Below are 17249 nucleotides of genomic sequence, written 5' to 3' on the forward strand. Positions count from 1 at the left end.
ATACTTGAGTCTTAAATTCATTTCACCTCACTTAATTCAGGTGAGGGCTTGAGCTTATTAATGTCCTTTAGGAATCTGATTCTTTCGCCTAGTGTACTAGCATTCTTTCTGCCCCGGGAACATTTGGTAAGCATGCCATCAATGACTTTATGTAAGACACTGATAAAGTGTTTAAGACACTGAAGCCTAGTATACAAGTTTGTAGCACAGTAACAGAGAAGAATTTTTAAAGGCTGACATCTGTTTGCAATTACAAACCCTATTACTATTACATTTTATTTCTTTATTCACAAGGCTATCAACATACATGCTCTCAAGTACTTTACTGAAATCTAGGTAGTCTGTCACTAATTTCTGTTTCTACATATGCAAGAATGTATACATACACAAAATTACACATACATACATACTTACACAAAAGCACACACTTACATATGATCATATATATATATAATCACAGTAAAACTGTACCTCATAGGTAGTTCCATAATGGCACGTAAACTGGCATTGTCTGTTGGTTTCTGCATCTTGCTCAACATTGGTATAGAATATTACTCCATCCCCAGAGCAGGAAACAATCTGCTTATCGTTTGTGCATGGTAAGAACTTTGCACTAAATATATTCGCTCGGTGCCCTGAACGAACTGTTGTCAAAACCTAAAACAGAAAGACAAAGAAGTTCTTGGTAATTTATTATTTCTTAGAAAGTAACATTCAGGGGCGCCTGGGTGGCGCAGTCGGTTAAGCGTCCGACTTCAGCCAGGTCACGATCTCGCGGTCTGTGAGTTCGAGCCCCGCGTCAGGCTCTGGGCTGATGGCTCAGAGCCTGGAGCTTGTTTCCGATTCTGTGTCTCCCTCTCTCTCTGCCCCTCCCCTGTTCATGCTCTGTCTCTCTCTGTCCCAAAAATAAAATAAAAAAAAAAAAAAAAAGAAAGTAACATTCATATTTCATATAATCTTGGTCAGGAGTAAATTTTCATTAACATTCTTATCTCAATAAAAAAATGGTTATCTGAGGGGCGCCTGGGTAGCTCAGTCGGTTAAACGTCCGACTTCAGCGCAAGTTATGATCTCATGGTTCAAGTTCGAGCCCGACAACAGGGCTCCGTGCTGACAGCTCAAAGCCTGGAGTCTGCTTCAGATTGTGTCTCCCTCTCTCTCTGCCCATCCTCCCCTCACACTCTGTGGCTCGCTCTCTCTCAAAAATAAACAAACATTAAAAATTTTTTTCAAATTATAATTTGATTCCAAAAGATTATAATTTAAAAAAATCAGAATCTCAGATATTTTCTTTTTTTCTCTCTGATATATGAAGAAGTATCATCAACAGGAATACTACTGTGAAAATTAAATGTACATATTTCCACCTATTTGGTGTAGCTGCTCATTCATAAAATCTCAGTAAATTAAAAAAAAGGACCATTATATATAGAGACAGAGAAGATGATTTTTATTATTCTAAAAATATTTTCCTGTATTTTTCAGATAATCTTTCAACAAGTTACTTTTAGGATTAGAGAGAGGGTACAGGGGTGGGGAGAAAGGATCATCCTGACTTTTGAAACTGTTTACTAGATAATTTTTAAGCTATAAGGATAAAGCTTTCAGGATAAAGAAATAAAAGTAAACTGAATTTAAATGAATCATGAAATCAAAATAATGAAATGGTACAGATGAAACTACAGCAGAAGTCCCAACATCTAATTCCTTAATTATAAAGACTAAAATTCCTGTGACAGAAATGTGTTTGTTTTTTTTAAGAGAGAGAGAGAGAGAGAGAGAGAGAGAGAGAGCATGAGTAGGGGAGGAGCAGAGAGACAGGGAGACATAGACTCGGAAGCAGGCTCCAGGCTCTGAGCTGTCAGCAAAGAGTCTGACACGGGGCTCAAACCCACGAACCGTGAAATCATGACCTGAGCCAAAGTCAGACGCTCAACCGAGTGAGCCACCCAGGCGCTCCACAGAAATAAAGTTTTAAATAAATATTCAAATATTTGCAACATACACTGCAGATATATGACCAACTCTCCTAATAGTTCTTAAAAATTGAGACAAAGAAACTTAACAAAACCTGTTGTGTTTTTTTTTAATTTTTTTTTTTAACGTTTATTTATTTTTGAGACAGAGAGAGACAGCATGAACGGGGGAGAGTCAGAGAGAGGGAGACACAGAATCTGAAACAGGCTCCAGGCGCCAAGCTGTCAGCACAGAGTCCGACGCGGGGCTCGAACTCACGGACCGTGAGATCATGACCTGAGCCAAAGTCGGCCGCTTAACCGACTGAGCCACCCAGGCGCCCCAAAACCTGAGTTTTTTTAATTGAATGGGCAAAAGATCCAAATAGATAGTTCACTGAATGGTATACAAATAGCCCTTAAGAACGTGAGAAAAGGGGCGCCTGGGTGGCTCGGTCGGTTAAGCGTCCGACTTCGGCTCAGGTCATGATCTCACGGTCCGTGAGTTCGAGCCCCGTGTCGGGCTCTGTGCTGACAGCTCAGAGCCTGGAGCCTGCTTCCGATTCTGTGTCTCCCTCTCTCTCTGCCCCTCCCCGTTCATGCTCTGTCTCTCTCTGTCTCAAAAATAAATAAACGTTAAAAAAAAAAGAACGTGAGAAAAGGGGCACCTGAGGGGCTCAGTCGGTTAAGCTTCCGACTTCAGCTCAGGTCATGATCTCGTAGTCCATGAGTTCGAGCCCTGCGTCGAGCTCTGTGCTGACAGCTCAGAGCCTGGAGCCTGTTTTGGATTCTGTGTCTCCCTCTCTCTCTGCCCCTCCCCGTTCATGCTCTGTCTCTCTCTGTCTTAAAAAATAAATAAACATTAAAAAAAAAAAGAATGTAAGAAAACACCCAACTTTGTTCATAAGGAAAATGCAAACCAAAGCTACTAACAAACTAATTCTCACTTTTCAGATTGGCAAAAATTCCCAAGTTTGACAACACACTATGTAAGCGAGCCTACGGGGAACAGGCTCTCCGGCATTTCTGTGGGAGAACCACATGGTACAAGACCAACGGGGAGGAATTGAGCAGTTACCTCTCAAAACCATACATGTGTTTACACTTTGACCAGACAAGTCCATTTCTAGGAATTTACCTTAAGATACACCTCCAACAATGCAAGAAAAAATGCACAAAATTATGTACTGAGCTAGTCACAACAGCAAAATACAGGAGACTTATTAAATGAGTTACGGTACATCCCAACAATGTACGCACAATGAGAATCTAGTGCAATGTGAGTATCTGGTGTGCTTTAAAAAATGTGTTGAAAAATATAACAGCATGTCAAAACATAGACACAAAGTTGGCTTTAAATGTCCCACCGAACAAACTGAGGCAATTCAAGCATCAAAAAGTGTATCGGTGTATCAGCCACCTGGGTGGCTCATTCAGTTAAGCGTCCAACTTTGCCTCTGGTCATGATCTCACAGTTAGTGGGTTAGAGCCCCACGCACTGTCAGTGCAGAGCCTGCTTGAGATTCTCTTTCTCCCTCTTTGCCCCTCCCCTGCTTACATGCTCTATCAAAATAAATGAATAAACTTAAAAGAAAACTGTATCAGTAATAGATTATAATATATTGAATTTTTAAAAGTCTGTAATCCCTTGGGACACTTTGGTGGCTCAGTCGGTTAAGTATCCAACTCTTAGTTTTGGCTCAGGTCATGACCTCACGGTTCATGGGTTCAAGCCCTGAATTGGGCTCTGTGCTGACAGTGGGGGGCCTCCTTGGGATTCTCTCCCTCTCTCTCTGCCCTCCCCTATTCTCTCTCAAAATAAATAAATAAACTTTAAAAATCTATTATCCTAAAAGTGATTTTTCAAAAAAATGCTAGGGACAAAGGAAATGCTCTTATTACAGAAAAATGTCAATTGAAAAATGTAGAAGGAATGACAATTAAAAATCACTATTTTGTAACTACATTTTAACAACTGATTAAGGCAAGAATCAACACTAAAATCACTCTAAGACTGTTATGAAAGAGAATATTCACACAGTTTCAAAATACCACTTCACAAACATCTTATTAATTACAAAAGGTCAGCATACCTGCAAAATGGAAAGATCAAACTTATCACCAATAAGAGGACAGACTAATATCATGTACCACACAATGTTATTTGTGGAGAATTTTTAGCTAAAATGTTTAATTTTAATCTACCCATAAAGAAAACATCAGACAAATGGTTGTAAAGGAGACTGAGCAAATACAAGGACTAAATGAAAAGACGGATGGAGCTTGGGTTGAAGGAGGAATGGCAGTGACAGAATGTGATGAAAAACGAGGAAAGGTGAGTACAGACCATATGTACATATGTGCATGCGTAATGTAGAAAATCATATATGTATCATATATATAATAGCATACAGTCGATTCTCATCATTCCTGATAGTTATGTTTTATAAAGTCAGCACAAATACTGAATTAATAAGCACTGAAATACTGCTCCTAGGGAAACACATGGTTAGGTTCCTTTGAGCCTCTGGCCACAACGTTTTTCTCAATCAATACATAGCCTTGTTTTAATATTGTTTAATGTTTATTTATTTATTTTGAGAGAAAGAGGGTGTGTTAAGGGGAAGGGGCAGAGAAAGAGGGAGAGAGAGAATCCCACGCCATCAGCACAGAGCCCCGTGTTGGGCTTGATCCCCTGAACCATGATCATGACCTGAGCCGAAGTCAAGAATCAGATGCTTAAACTGAGCCTCCCAGGCGCCCCTACATAGCCTTGTTTTATATGTTTCTGTTTAAAGACCTCATTGGGGCACCTGGGTGGCTCAGCTGGTTAAGCATCCGACTTCGGCTCAGGTTGTGATTTCATGGTTTGTGGGTTTGCACCCCACGTCAGGCTCTGTGCTGACAGCTCGAAGCCTAGAGCCTGCTTCGGATTCTGTGTCTCCCTCTCTCTCTCTCTGTTCCTCCTCCACTCACACTCTGTCTCTGTCTGTAAAATAAACAAACATTAAAAAAAAATTAAAGACCTTATTTATTGTATACTGTTGATTCATTAGCATTGAACTCATAGCTAACAACATTATAATTCATGCCTACATGAAGCTTATTTAATATATGTTCTCCACAAGAAATATCCCAGGCTTCTTGTGCTTAGAAACACAAGATAATACTTCAGCATGATACCTAGGCTAGGGACATTTTAAACAGTGAAGTCATCATTGGGGTGCCTGTGTGGCTCAGGAGGTTAAGTGTCCGACTTTGGCTCATGGTTGATGAGTTCAAGCCCCATGTCGGGTTCTGCCCTGACAGAGCCTGGAGCCTGCTTCACATTCTCTGCTTTGGATTCAGTGTCTCCCTCTCTCTGCCCCTCTCCTGCTTGTGTGAGCGCACACGCACTCTCTTCCTCTTTCGTTCTCAAAAAAATAAACTTAAAAAAAATAGCGAAATCGCTAATAAAAAGGATAAAAATGGAAAAACATGACAAAATATATCACGAAAAGGACATAGCATGTTTATGGTATGAGACCTGAAATGAGTCAGAGTATGACCTTGTTTGATCTCTTTGGTATACATAAAACAATAGGATAATGTTCTTGTTCTTAGTAGATATATACCAAAGTATTCATGAAAGGCATAAGGCCTCCAACTTGTGCTCAAGTGCTTAAAAAAAAAATCTATTTGTGGATGCTCACTGTATTATTTTTTCAAATTTTCCCTACATTTTAAAATTTTAAAACGAAGTTAGGAAAATATATTTCAACTTTATATTGGGTTTGGTTTTAAGTGAGTATTTACTGTGTGACACTAACTGCCAAATTCTTAACAGAGAGTACCACACCAAATCGTAACATAAATCTGTAATGAATATTAGCAGCTATTTACCTCAACCAATTTGAATATTTAAATCACCTCATTTTATTTAAGACCTAGGTTATAAGGTTATGGCCAAAATAAGAATTTACTGAGAACCATAAATTACTACGCAGTAAGTCTTACATATATAATGCACATCTAATTAGGGTCAAAGAAAAAAAGGGGGGTGTTTTTTGCACCTCCATCAATCAAAGCCAATGGAGAACAAAATTTGTCTGTTAAATGCCTTCAAAATCTTTCATTCCTCTCTCTAAGAGTAAGACACTAAGATCTGATAGATTAAGGTAAAAAAAAAAAATAACAGAGAAAATAATTAATGTAAATCTTTTAAACAAGATAGGTATGACAGCCTTTAACTCTGTCAGGTATTTCAGCATGGCTTACCAAGTAGCTAAATATATAAAAGTCACTACATACGGTGTATGTATTGGTTTCTTCATCTGATAGGCCTCTGGCTTTGCTTTAGTCACATTCAGCAGACATCATTCTAACAATTCATGATTTATGCATGGCTTATGCACAGCTTCAGAAACAAAAGCACCAGATACACAAATACATGTATTGACATGTCACATATTGTTCGTAAACTGAGATGGATTTTATTAAATCAAGATTTATTTTTTTAAGATTATAAATTTTTTAATGTTTATTTATTTTTGAGAGAGAGAGAGAACAAGCAGGGGAGGGGCAGAGAGAGAGGGTGGCAGAGAATCTGAAGTGGGCTCTGCACTGATAGCAGGGAGACTGATGCGGGGCTCAAACTCACAAACTGCAAAATCATGACCTGAGCTGAAGTCAGACACTTAACTGACAGAGTCACCCAGGGAGCTGGCTGAAACCAAATCAAGAAAAATTTTGCATACGTGGTACACTCAGGATTTCTTTTATATTAGGTGTTACAAGGCTACCTTCCTTCGGTTTTTGAGGTGTGGCAGGAGGGGTGTCCCAGCATACTTTGGAGGGTCTGCTATAGGAATCCATATCTGATTTGGGTCCTAAGCTTTGTTTCTGTCTACCTTGACCTTCGAGGCCATCAAGATTAAAGTTTATATATGCCTGGACTAACAAATATCTTCAGGGAGAAAGTGGCTCTCATGCTCACTTCTCTGGATTCACTTTTCCCTACATTTTGGACTGATAATCCCTTACTATCAAGGCAGTTCTTTGTTACTTTCGGGACAATTTTTTTTCTTTACAATAATTTTTAAAGTCTTTAATCAAGAATATTTTAGTTGTTTTCAATGGGAGGATGGGTTCAAGTAAATTAGACTATAATTATTGGAAAAAGAAACGTCTCCATTTTATACATTTGACACAGATGACACATACAACTAAGAAGTTACCATCAATAAGGTATGCCTCCAAACTCTTACTCTGTAAAAAAATAAACATTTCAAAATTCTATTTGCATTAATCTTTCCATGATTAATGAGGTCATCTTTCCACGAGGTCTTTCCATGACCTCAAAAATAAAGTCAAACTCTAAGAACAGATAATATTTGACTCAGGATCAAAAAACGTTATTTTGGGCACCTGGGTGGCTCATTCAGTTAAGCATCAGACTCTTGATTTAGGGTCAGGCCAGGATCTCATGGTTCGTAAGATCGAGCCCCATGTGGGGCTCTGTGCTGACAATACGGAGCCTGCTTGGGATTCTCTCCCTCCTCCTTGGCCCCTCCTCTGCTCACGCACTCTCTAAACAGATAAATAAACACATATTAAAAACTGTCTATTTTCCTATGTAATTAATCATCTATGTTTATATATTTTTTTACTATTTCGATCTGATAGCAAATTTGGATCTATGAAGACCACTACATGAAAAAAATAAAGTCTTGTTATGTTTAAACTTTTTAAAAGTATTATCTGATTAATCATTTCTTAAACTGGCAACAAGAAGGAGTAAGCACTTTTTAAATATACATATTCTATTGGGAACCATGCCATCAAAGTGAATGTCCTCTTTCCAAAAATAAGCAAATAAAGAAGAAACAAGACCTTCTAAAAATTATTCCATTGAGTATGGTGACAAAATAATCGAAAGCAATGACTTGGAGAGAGAGGTGAACACCTATGTGCATAATAGTACCATTATTCACAATATCACAATGGTAGAAGTAACACAAGTGTCCACTGAAAGATGAATGGATAAACAAAATGTGGTATGTACATACAATAGAATATTCAGGCTTAAAAAAGAAAATCTTGACACACGCTGGAACATGTTTGAACGTTAAAGACATCATGCTAAGTGAAATATGCAGTAATAAAAAGACAAATATCATATAAACACTTATATGAGGTATCTGAAGTAGTCACATTCATAGAGACAAAAAGGAGAATGGTGGTTGCCAAGGACTGGAGGGAGGAGGGAAGAAAAAGGAGTTCTTGTTTAATGGGTACAGAGTTTCAGTTTTGCAAGATGAAAATAGTTCTGTAGCCTGATGTGCTGACAACATCAACAATGTAAATATACTTAATGTCACCGAACACAAACATTAAAAATGATTAAGATAGTTAATATTACGTTATGTGTATTTTAATACAATTAAAAAAAAGTGAAGCTCTGCATCTTTTCAAAAACAAAAAGATTATTCCATTGGTGTTTAGACAACTACTATGAATACTATTAGCATTAAAATTCTGAGAGTGATGGGTCAAAAAGCATTCCAAACATACATCATTACATCATTCCAGGAAATTTCCTCTATTGTAACAAAAAGGTTATCCTAGTACAATATAATGATTTATAAGAAATATACCTTTGGGGGTGCTTGGGTGGCTCAGTTGGTTAAGCATCTGACTCTTGATTTCAGCTCAGGTCATGATCTCATGGTTCATGGTATGGAGCCCGAGCCCTACATCGGGTCCTCTACTCACAGCACAGAGCCTGCTTCGGATTCTCTGTCTCTCTGCCCCTCCCCACCGCCCCCACCCCCCGCCCCCCACTCAAAACAAACGAACATTTAAAAAATAAATAAATAAATCTTTGGTCATTCAGATGACCAAAATCTATTTCTCTGATATATCTGGTCTTGCTCAATGGTTTTTGAAAATGCTTCAGAGACATAAAGGTGACATGGGTGTCTTGTTATCAATGGAGGTGACTTTTGGAATCCTCCAGAGAGTGGCAACTGGTTGCAAGAAAGGGCAATCGTAAGATTAGAGAGCTGCAACTTGGGAGTGGTGAGGGGCTGGAGGTTGACTCAGTCAGTGATCAAAGACAATCAGTCAGGACCATGGACTATGTAATGAAGCCTCCATAAAAACCCAAGAAGACAGCTTTTTGGCCTTTTTCAGAGGGCCTCCACATTTGGGAGATCAGAATGCTTCAACATGCCACTGAGCCAGGCCCCAAGCTCCACACTGGAATTGGGTCTAGGCACCTTAAAAGACCTAGTAATTGCAGACCTAAAACAAGTAGGATTTGAAAATCTCAAGTTTCCCTCTGCTAAGTCAGGACAATTAAGCTATTTCTGAAACAAAATTATGACCTGTCTCTTAATCAAGAATATCTTCAATATGAACTTCATTCAGACTGAAGGACCACAAACATTTATTAGAATATCTTAACTGTTCAAATGTGGAAAAACAAGAAATATGTGAATAATGTATTCTTAAGGTTCCTACTATTTTATTTAAAAAAATTTTTTTAATGTTTATTTATTCTTGAGAGAGAGAGAGAAAGAGACAGACAGGCAGACAGACTATTTGTGGGGGAGGGGCAGAGCAAGAGAGAGACGCAGAATCTGAAGCAGGCTCCAGGCTCTGAGCTGTCAGCAGAGAAACTGAAGCAGGCTTCAAACTCAAGAGCCGTGAGATATGACCTGAACCGAAGTTAGGTGCTTAACCGACTAAGCCACCCAGGCACCCCAGGTTGCTACCATTTTAAATGAGTGTTTGGTCTGACAATCTACCAAGTTCTCACTGATACAAAAATAGGTGTATGGTTTCTCCATATAGAGAGAAGAGCCACTAAAAATGAGAAATAATCCTAAAACTCAATATTATATGCCAGTTTACGGTAGTAGATATCATGAAGCATTTCACTGGAACCTAAATACTGTTTTTTCAAACTGATAATATCTTAAACCACTTGGCTGAAGGGTAGATTTTTTGAGCATGAAAGAAAAAAAAAAAAATCACATTGTCCTTTTCCCCCCAAAGAATGGTTTATTGAGATAATGTTACTTTTGGCAATTTTACCCAGGTGGATACAGCGAAGCATATTCAAATTTGCTGGAGTCAAAAGCCCAGTGAAATCTAATGTTTCCCTAAGAAGACTAAGGGATATTCATATAATAACTTCCAAATTATATAACTAACTGTAGCAAAATAAGGATATTTTGTTACAAATGGCCATTCCATAATCATTTACAGTTTCTTAATTTTTAGCTTAATTTTTCTCATGAAATGATAGATTTTTTAAACCACTTTACCTTTCTGCTGTAAGGATTACTAATTACTAACTTGGTGTCATCTGAGCCAGATAAAATATATTCTCCAGTCTCATTCCAACAGATTGTATTAACCTAAAAAGAAAACAAAATGTAAATTTAAGCAAACTGGACATAAAAACAAGTATGTCATCTTTCAGTTAACTGACGGTTCAAAATTTATTATCACTAATAAAGTTGCATCTATGATAAGCAGTATTTACCACTTTACCTATTGAAAATACAGCTGTTTAGTAAATACAACGTTCTGTAAATTCACAACGAAATGACTGAGTCTTTAAATTTTATTGTTTAAATTTATTTTAATTGATTCATTTTGTACCCAGAAACATAAAACCAGGCCACCTTAAAAAAAAAAAAATTAAAAGAACTTACTCAGAGCTATAGTAATCAAGGCTGTGTGGTACTGTCATGATCACAAATTTAAATCAATGGAATGGAATTGGGAGTCCAGAAATAAACCTGTACATTTATGGCCAAGTAATTTTTGACAAGGGATCTAAGACCATTCTAAGGAAAAAGAATATTTTTTCAACAAATAGTGCTGAGACAACTGGATATACGCAAGGAAAGGAACACCACATACAGAAATTAACTGAAAATGCTAAAAAAAAAACCCTAAATGTAAGAGCCCAAACTATAAAACTTAGAAGGAAACACAGGTATCAATCTTTATGAAAATTAAAACCACAATGAATTACCACTTCCCGCCCAGAAGGATGGCTATAATGATTAAAAAAAAAAAAAAATGACACAAAAAAGTTAGCTATGTTGTCAAGAAATTGGAATCCTTATACATTGTTGGTAGGAATGCAAAATTGTGCTGCTATTTAAACAGATTGGCAGTTCCTCAAAAACTGAAACAGAGCGACCCTATGACCCAGCAATTCTACAAGGATATACCCAAGAGAATTGAAAACATGGACCAAACAAAAACGTGTACACAAAAACCAGAGCTGCATTACTCCTAAGAGCCAAATAGCGAAGCAACCCCAACATTTATGAAAGAATGGATAAACAAAATGTCACTATCCATTTGCTCCTAACAAAATACGCATACAAGGAAATACTCAGCAGCAACATGAAGCAGCGACACAAGCTGCAACATGGATACACTTTGAAGACATTATGCTGAGTGAAGGAAGCCAATCTGAAAGGTCACATATTATATGATTCCATTTATTTCAAAATTCTAAAACAGGCATATCTGTAGAGACAGAAAGTAGATTAGTGATTGCCAACAGCTAGGTGGAGGGGGAATGGGAGGGAATGATAACTGCTATGTACTTTCTTTGTCAGGTGGTGAAAATATACTGGAATTAGCGGTGGACGGTACAACTTTATGAACATACTAAAAAAAACCCTGAATTACACACTTAAAGTGGGTGAATTGTATGGTATATGAACTGTATCTAAATAAAAAAAAAATAGATTCCACTTTCAGTCAAGACAGAATAACACCGACCAAATTTACTATAACATCTGCAACAAATAAAAAACAGCAGAATACACATCCCCCTTTTTTTTAGAGACAGAGAGACAGAAAGAAAGAGAGAAAGCAAGCAGGGGAGAGGGGCAGAGGGAAAGAGAAAGAGAATTCTAAGCAGGTGCCACACCCAGCATGCAGCCCGACATGGGGCTCAGTCCCATGACCCTGAGATCATGACCTGAACCGAAATCAAGAGTTGGACACTCAACTAACTGAACCACCCAGGTGCCCCTACACCTTCTTCTTAAGTACACAAAAATCTATTTACCAATACAGAAAATACTTATGGGCCATAAAACAAATCTTAATATTTTTAAAAGATTTCAACTAAATACAGAGTATGTTTTCTGACCAAAATGGAACTAAATGAAAACCATTAACACAAAGAAATATTTGGAAACTACAAAATAACAGATGCTCAAAATAGAAATTACCTAATAAATTAGAAGGTATTTTGAACTGAATGAAAATGAAAGCACAACATATCTCATCTTATGGGTTGCAACTAAATCTGTATTTAGAAGTAAACTTATAACACTAAAATACCTATATTAGAAAAGATAAAGGTCCCCTATCAGTGACCTCAACTTCTATTAAAAAAAATTATAAAAAGAACAAGTAAAACCCAAAGTCAGCATCAGATTACAAATAATGAGTATCAGAGCAGGAATCAATGAAACCACAGAAAACAGGAAAAAAAAAAAAAAAAAAAGAAACATACACGAAAACACTAGAAGCTGATTCTCTGACAAGACAAATAAAATTAATGAACATGTCAGACTAATCAAGAAAAAAAGGGGGGGGTCAGGGTAACATATTATCAATATGAGAAATGAGAAAGGTGATATCCATCACTAACTACATATTCTACAAATACCTAAACATTAAGGGAACACTATGGTCAACTTTATGCCATTAATGCAACAACATAGATGAAATTGACAAACTCCTTGAAACACACATACTAAACAAAATTCACTCAAAATATAATCTATTTTTATTAGGGGATTATAGTTAGAGTTTTCCACAAAGAAAACTCAAGGCCCAGATGGCTTTACTGGTGAATTCTGCCAAACATTTAAAAATAATTAAGTAATGAGAATTCTGTACCAAGTCTTCAGAATATTAAAAAGACAATATAAGTACTGGAACTAATAAGTGAGTTTAGAAAGTTTGTGCAATACAGACAAATATGCAAAAACAGGACAGAGAATTAAAACAACAACATGGTATCACTAGATTTCTACTAGAATGTCTAAATGTTTTTTTAAATTACTATACCAGATGTAAAGGAGAAACAGACGAAAAAACAGCAGACTTCAATAACCCATTTTCAACAATGGATAAATCATACAGACAGAAAATCAATAAGAAAACATTAGAATTGAACTACACTTTAGATCAAGATTTAGACATACACAGAATAGTTCATCAAACAGCAGAACAGACATTCCTCTCAAGTGCACACAGAACATTCTCCAGGATAAATCATGCTAAATCACAAAACAAATATTAGCAAATTTTAAAAGAGTTAAGGCATACTAAGTATCTTTCTGACCAAAATGGTGAAAACTAGAAATTAAACAGAAGGAAAACTGGAAATTTCACCAACATATCGAAATTAAATAATACACTCTTGGACAACTAATGGGTCAAAAAAAAAATATCTTGAAATAAGCAAAAATGGAAATAAAACACATGGGATGCTGCAAACACAGTTCTAAGCAGGAATTTTATAGCAATAAATGCCTATGTAAGAAAAAAGAAAGATCACAAAAAAGCAACAGAACTTAACACATTAAGGAAATAGAAAAAGAAAAACAAACTAAACCCGAAGTTAGCAGAAGAAAGGAGACAACAAAGATCAGAGCATAAATAAATGAAATAAAGAATACAGAAACAATAAAAAAGATCAATAAGACTAACAGTTGGTTTTTTGAAAAGAAAAAAAATGACAACCCTTTAACTAGACTAGCAAGGAAAAAAGAGAGAAGATCCAAATAAATAAAATTATAAAAGAGATTACAAATGATACCACAGAAATACAAAGGACTGTAAGAGAACACAGTCTCTTACACACCAACAAACTAGACAACTTACTTTTTAGTATAACCTACCTAACCTGAATCATGAAAAAATAAAAATTCTGAATTGGCCACTAACAAGTAAGGGGACTGAATTAGTACTCAAAAACCTTTAAAAAAAAAAAAAAAAAAGGAGCGTGTAGGTGGCTCATTCGGTTGAACTCCTGATTTTGGATCAGGTCATTATCTCACAGTTCGAGAGTCTGAGCCCCATACCGGGCTCTGCACTGACAGAGAGCCTGCTTGAAATTCTTGCTCTCTCAACAATAAATATTAGAGTGAGAGTGAGTGAGAGAGAGAGAGAGAGAGAGAGAGAGAGAGAGAGAGAAGCCCAGGATCAAATGGCCTCAGGGGCTTTAAATATTTACCAAACATTTAAAGAATAAACACCAATCCTTCTCAAACTCTTCCAAAAAACTGAAGAGGAGGGTACATGCCCAAATTCATTTTCTGAGGCAAGCATTACCCTAACACCAAAGCCAGATAAGGTATTACAACAGAAGGAAACTACATGCCAATATTCCTGATGAATGTACATATAAATATTCTCAACGAAATACTAGCAAATCCAATTTAGCAGCACATTAAAAGGATCATACAGCATGACTAAGTGGGATGTAGCCCTGAGATACAAGGATGGCTCAGTATACACAAATCAATAAATGTGATATACCACATTAATATAATGAATGATAAAAATCATATGATCACCTCAATATATATAGAAAAAACATCTGACAAAATTCAACATCTTTCACAATAAAAATTCTCAACAAACTAAATATAGAAGGAATATTATCTCACCAATTTAAAGGCTGTATATGACAAACCCACAGTTAACATCATACTCAATGGTGAACAGCTGAAAGCTTTTCCTCTGAGATTAGGAACAAGAGAAGGGTAACTACTCTCATCACTTTTAATTAACATAGTACTGGAGTCGTGACCAGAACAATTAGGCAAGAGAAAGAATAAAAGGCATCCAAATTGAAAATGATGAAGTAAAATGGTGTCTGCTGGCAGATGAAATGATCTTTATACATAGAAAACCCTGAAGATTCCACCAACAAACTGTTAGCACTAATAAATGAATTTAGTAGTTTCAAGATATAGAATCAACAAACAAATACCACTCACATATCTACATACTAACAATCAACTATTTAATGCCAAGTTACAATAGCATCGAAAACAATAAAATACTTAGGAATAAATTTAACCAAAGAGGTAAAAGATCTGTACACTGAGATCTACACAATATTGATGAAAGACAATGAAGAAGACACAAATAAATAGAAAGATATGCTGAGTTCATGTACTGGAAGTCTTAATTTTATCAAAATGTCCATACTACCCAAAGCCATCTATAGACTCAGGGCAATCTCTATTAAAATTCCAATGGCATTTTTCACACAAAGAGAAAAAACAAACCTAAAGTTGTATGGAACCACAGAGAAAGAAAAACAAAGCTGGAGGCATCACACTTCTGACTTAAACTATATTACAAAGTTACAGTAATCAAAATAATATGGTATTGGCATAAAAACAGACACACAGACCAATGCAACAGACTATAGAGCCCAAAAAACCCATACATATGTGGTCAATTAATTTACAACAAAGGATCCAAGAATATTCAATGGAGAAAGGACAGTCTTTTCAATAAATGGTTTTGGGAAAACTGGATGTTCACATACAAAATAAAAAAAATTAACTTGAAATGGATAAGACAAAAATAAAGAAATAAATAAAAGCAAAAAAAAAAAAAAAGAAAAAGAAATGGATAAGACTTATAAACATAAGACCTGAAGAAAAACAGTGAAAAACTCCTTGACCTGGGTAGTCATTTTTTTAGATATGACACCAAAAGCACAAGCAACAAAAGCAAAAATCAACGAGTGGGACTAAATCAAATTCAGAAGCTTCTGCACAGCAACAGAAATCAACAAAATGAACAGGAACCCTAGAGAACTGGAGAAAATATATGCAAACCATAATTTGACAAGGGGCTAATATCTAAAATATATAAGGAGCTCATATAATCAGTTAACAATAACAACAAAAAACCCAAATAATCTGATTTTTAAGGGCAAAGAATCTAAATAGACATTTTCCAAAGATATACAAATGGCCAAAAAAATATATGAAAGGCTACTCAACATCACTAATCATGAGGGAAATGCAAATCAAAACAGTAGTGAGAGATCAGCTCATGCATACCAGAATGGCTATTATCAAACACAGACAGGAAATATCAAGTCCTGGTAATACGTAGAGCTAAATGAAATGTGGAGGTAAGCTTTACAGTTATATGGAGTAAGAGTTCTGAGTAAAAGGCATAAAACATACAAGGCAGAGGCAGACTTGGCGTATTCGAGGAACAGCAAAGAGATGAGTGTGACTAGAACAAATATGCGTAACAGAGACCACAGTACAGGATGAAACTGGAGAGAGCCGCTTGCGCCAAATCACAGGGCCTGGAAGCAACAAGGCCTTGGCATTGACTAGAAGTACGCTGGAAATCGACTGGAGAGTTTTGAGCAGTTGAGTATTATGAACAGATGATACATCACATAATTTTCTTTATAAATTTTCTTTCTACCCTCTCCTTATTTTGAAGGATATAACAGAAACTCAGAAAAGTACATATACATGTAAGACTTATAACACTGTTTACCGCATTTTGACTTTAAGAATACATAGACAAATAATACAAGATAACCAGGACTACAGCATAAAGGGTACATACAACCAATATGACAATATAAAAGCATACAAGCTGACAGAGGTGTGAAACAGAGATAAAAAGGTGGAGAGAAGGGGTGCCTGGCTGGCTCAGTCCATAGAGCATTCAACTCTTGATCTCGGGGTTCTGAGTTTAAGCCCCATGCTGGGTATAGAGATTACTTAAAAATAAAATCTTAAACAAAAAAGGTGGAGGGAAGGATGAAAGAATTAAAAGTCTCTACCTTACAGAATGGAAATTCAAGAGATACCGTCTATAAATGACAGAAAAACAAAAGGATGTTTATGTATGTTGTTTAGTGTAGAGACTAAGAACAGTAATATAAAAATTCTGAGAAGCCTACATCTTAGAAAGTGAGAGAGTTCTATAAATGAGTTAAATTCTCTATCATGGCAGGAACTCAGTAGATGATGTTTGAAGTTGCCAATTCAAAAAAGATCAATGTAAGAGTATTACATGGAGATACAAAAGAAATCATCAGAAGATCTGAAATGAAAAATGATTCAAAGAGGTTGTTTTTGGAAAAAAGGATAGGAATGAGGGAGAGTGAGACACATCTGTTACTTTTTGTTATGATCCATTTGAACCATGCACATATATTATTTTGGTCCGCTCCCTCCAAAAATGGTTTTTAGCTTTAAAATA

At 36.3% G+C, this 17249-nt stretch overlaps 1 protein-coding gene across 2 annotated transcripts in view; it reads right to left on the bottom strand.

Moving 5' to 3' along the window:
- Positions 1 to 17249, bottom strand: part of DCAF6 (DDB1 and CUL4 associated factor 6) — a 134436-nt gene that overhangs the window by 99522 nt on the left and 17665 nt on the right. For both annotated transcript variants that reach the window (XM_047077057.1, XM_047077056.1), the window contains exons 3-4: positions 10268 to 10360; positions 472 to 657 (exon numbers count right to left, since the gene is read on the bottom strand). In XM_047077057.1, the coding sequence (XP_046933013.1) occupies positions 472 to 657; positions 10268 to 10360 (279 nt within the window). The remainder of the gene's footprint in view (positions 1 to 471; positions 658 to 10267; positions 10361 to 17249) is intronic.

This window comes from Lynx rufus, unplaced genomic scaffold (assembly GCF_022079265.1).
Source record: "Lynx rufus isolate CCGP_SWC_20201006 ecotype Redwood Valley unplaced genomic scaffold, mLynRuf1.p SCAF_15, whole genome shotgun sequence".
In the NCBI taxonomy this organism is placed as follows: domain Eukaryota; kingdom Metazoa; phylum Chordata; class Mammalia; order Carnivora; family Felidae; genus Lynx; species Lynx rufus.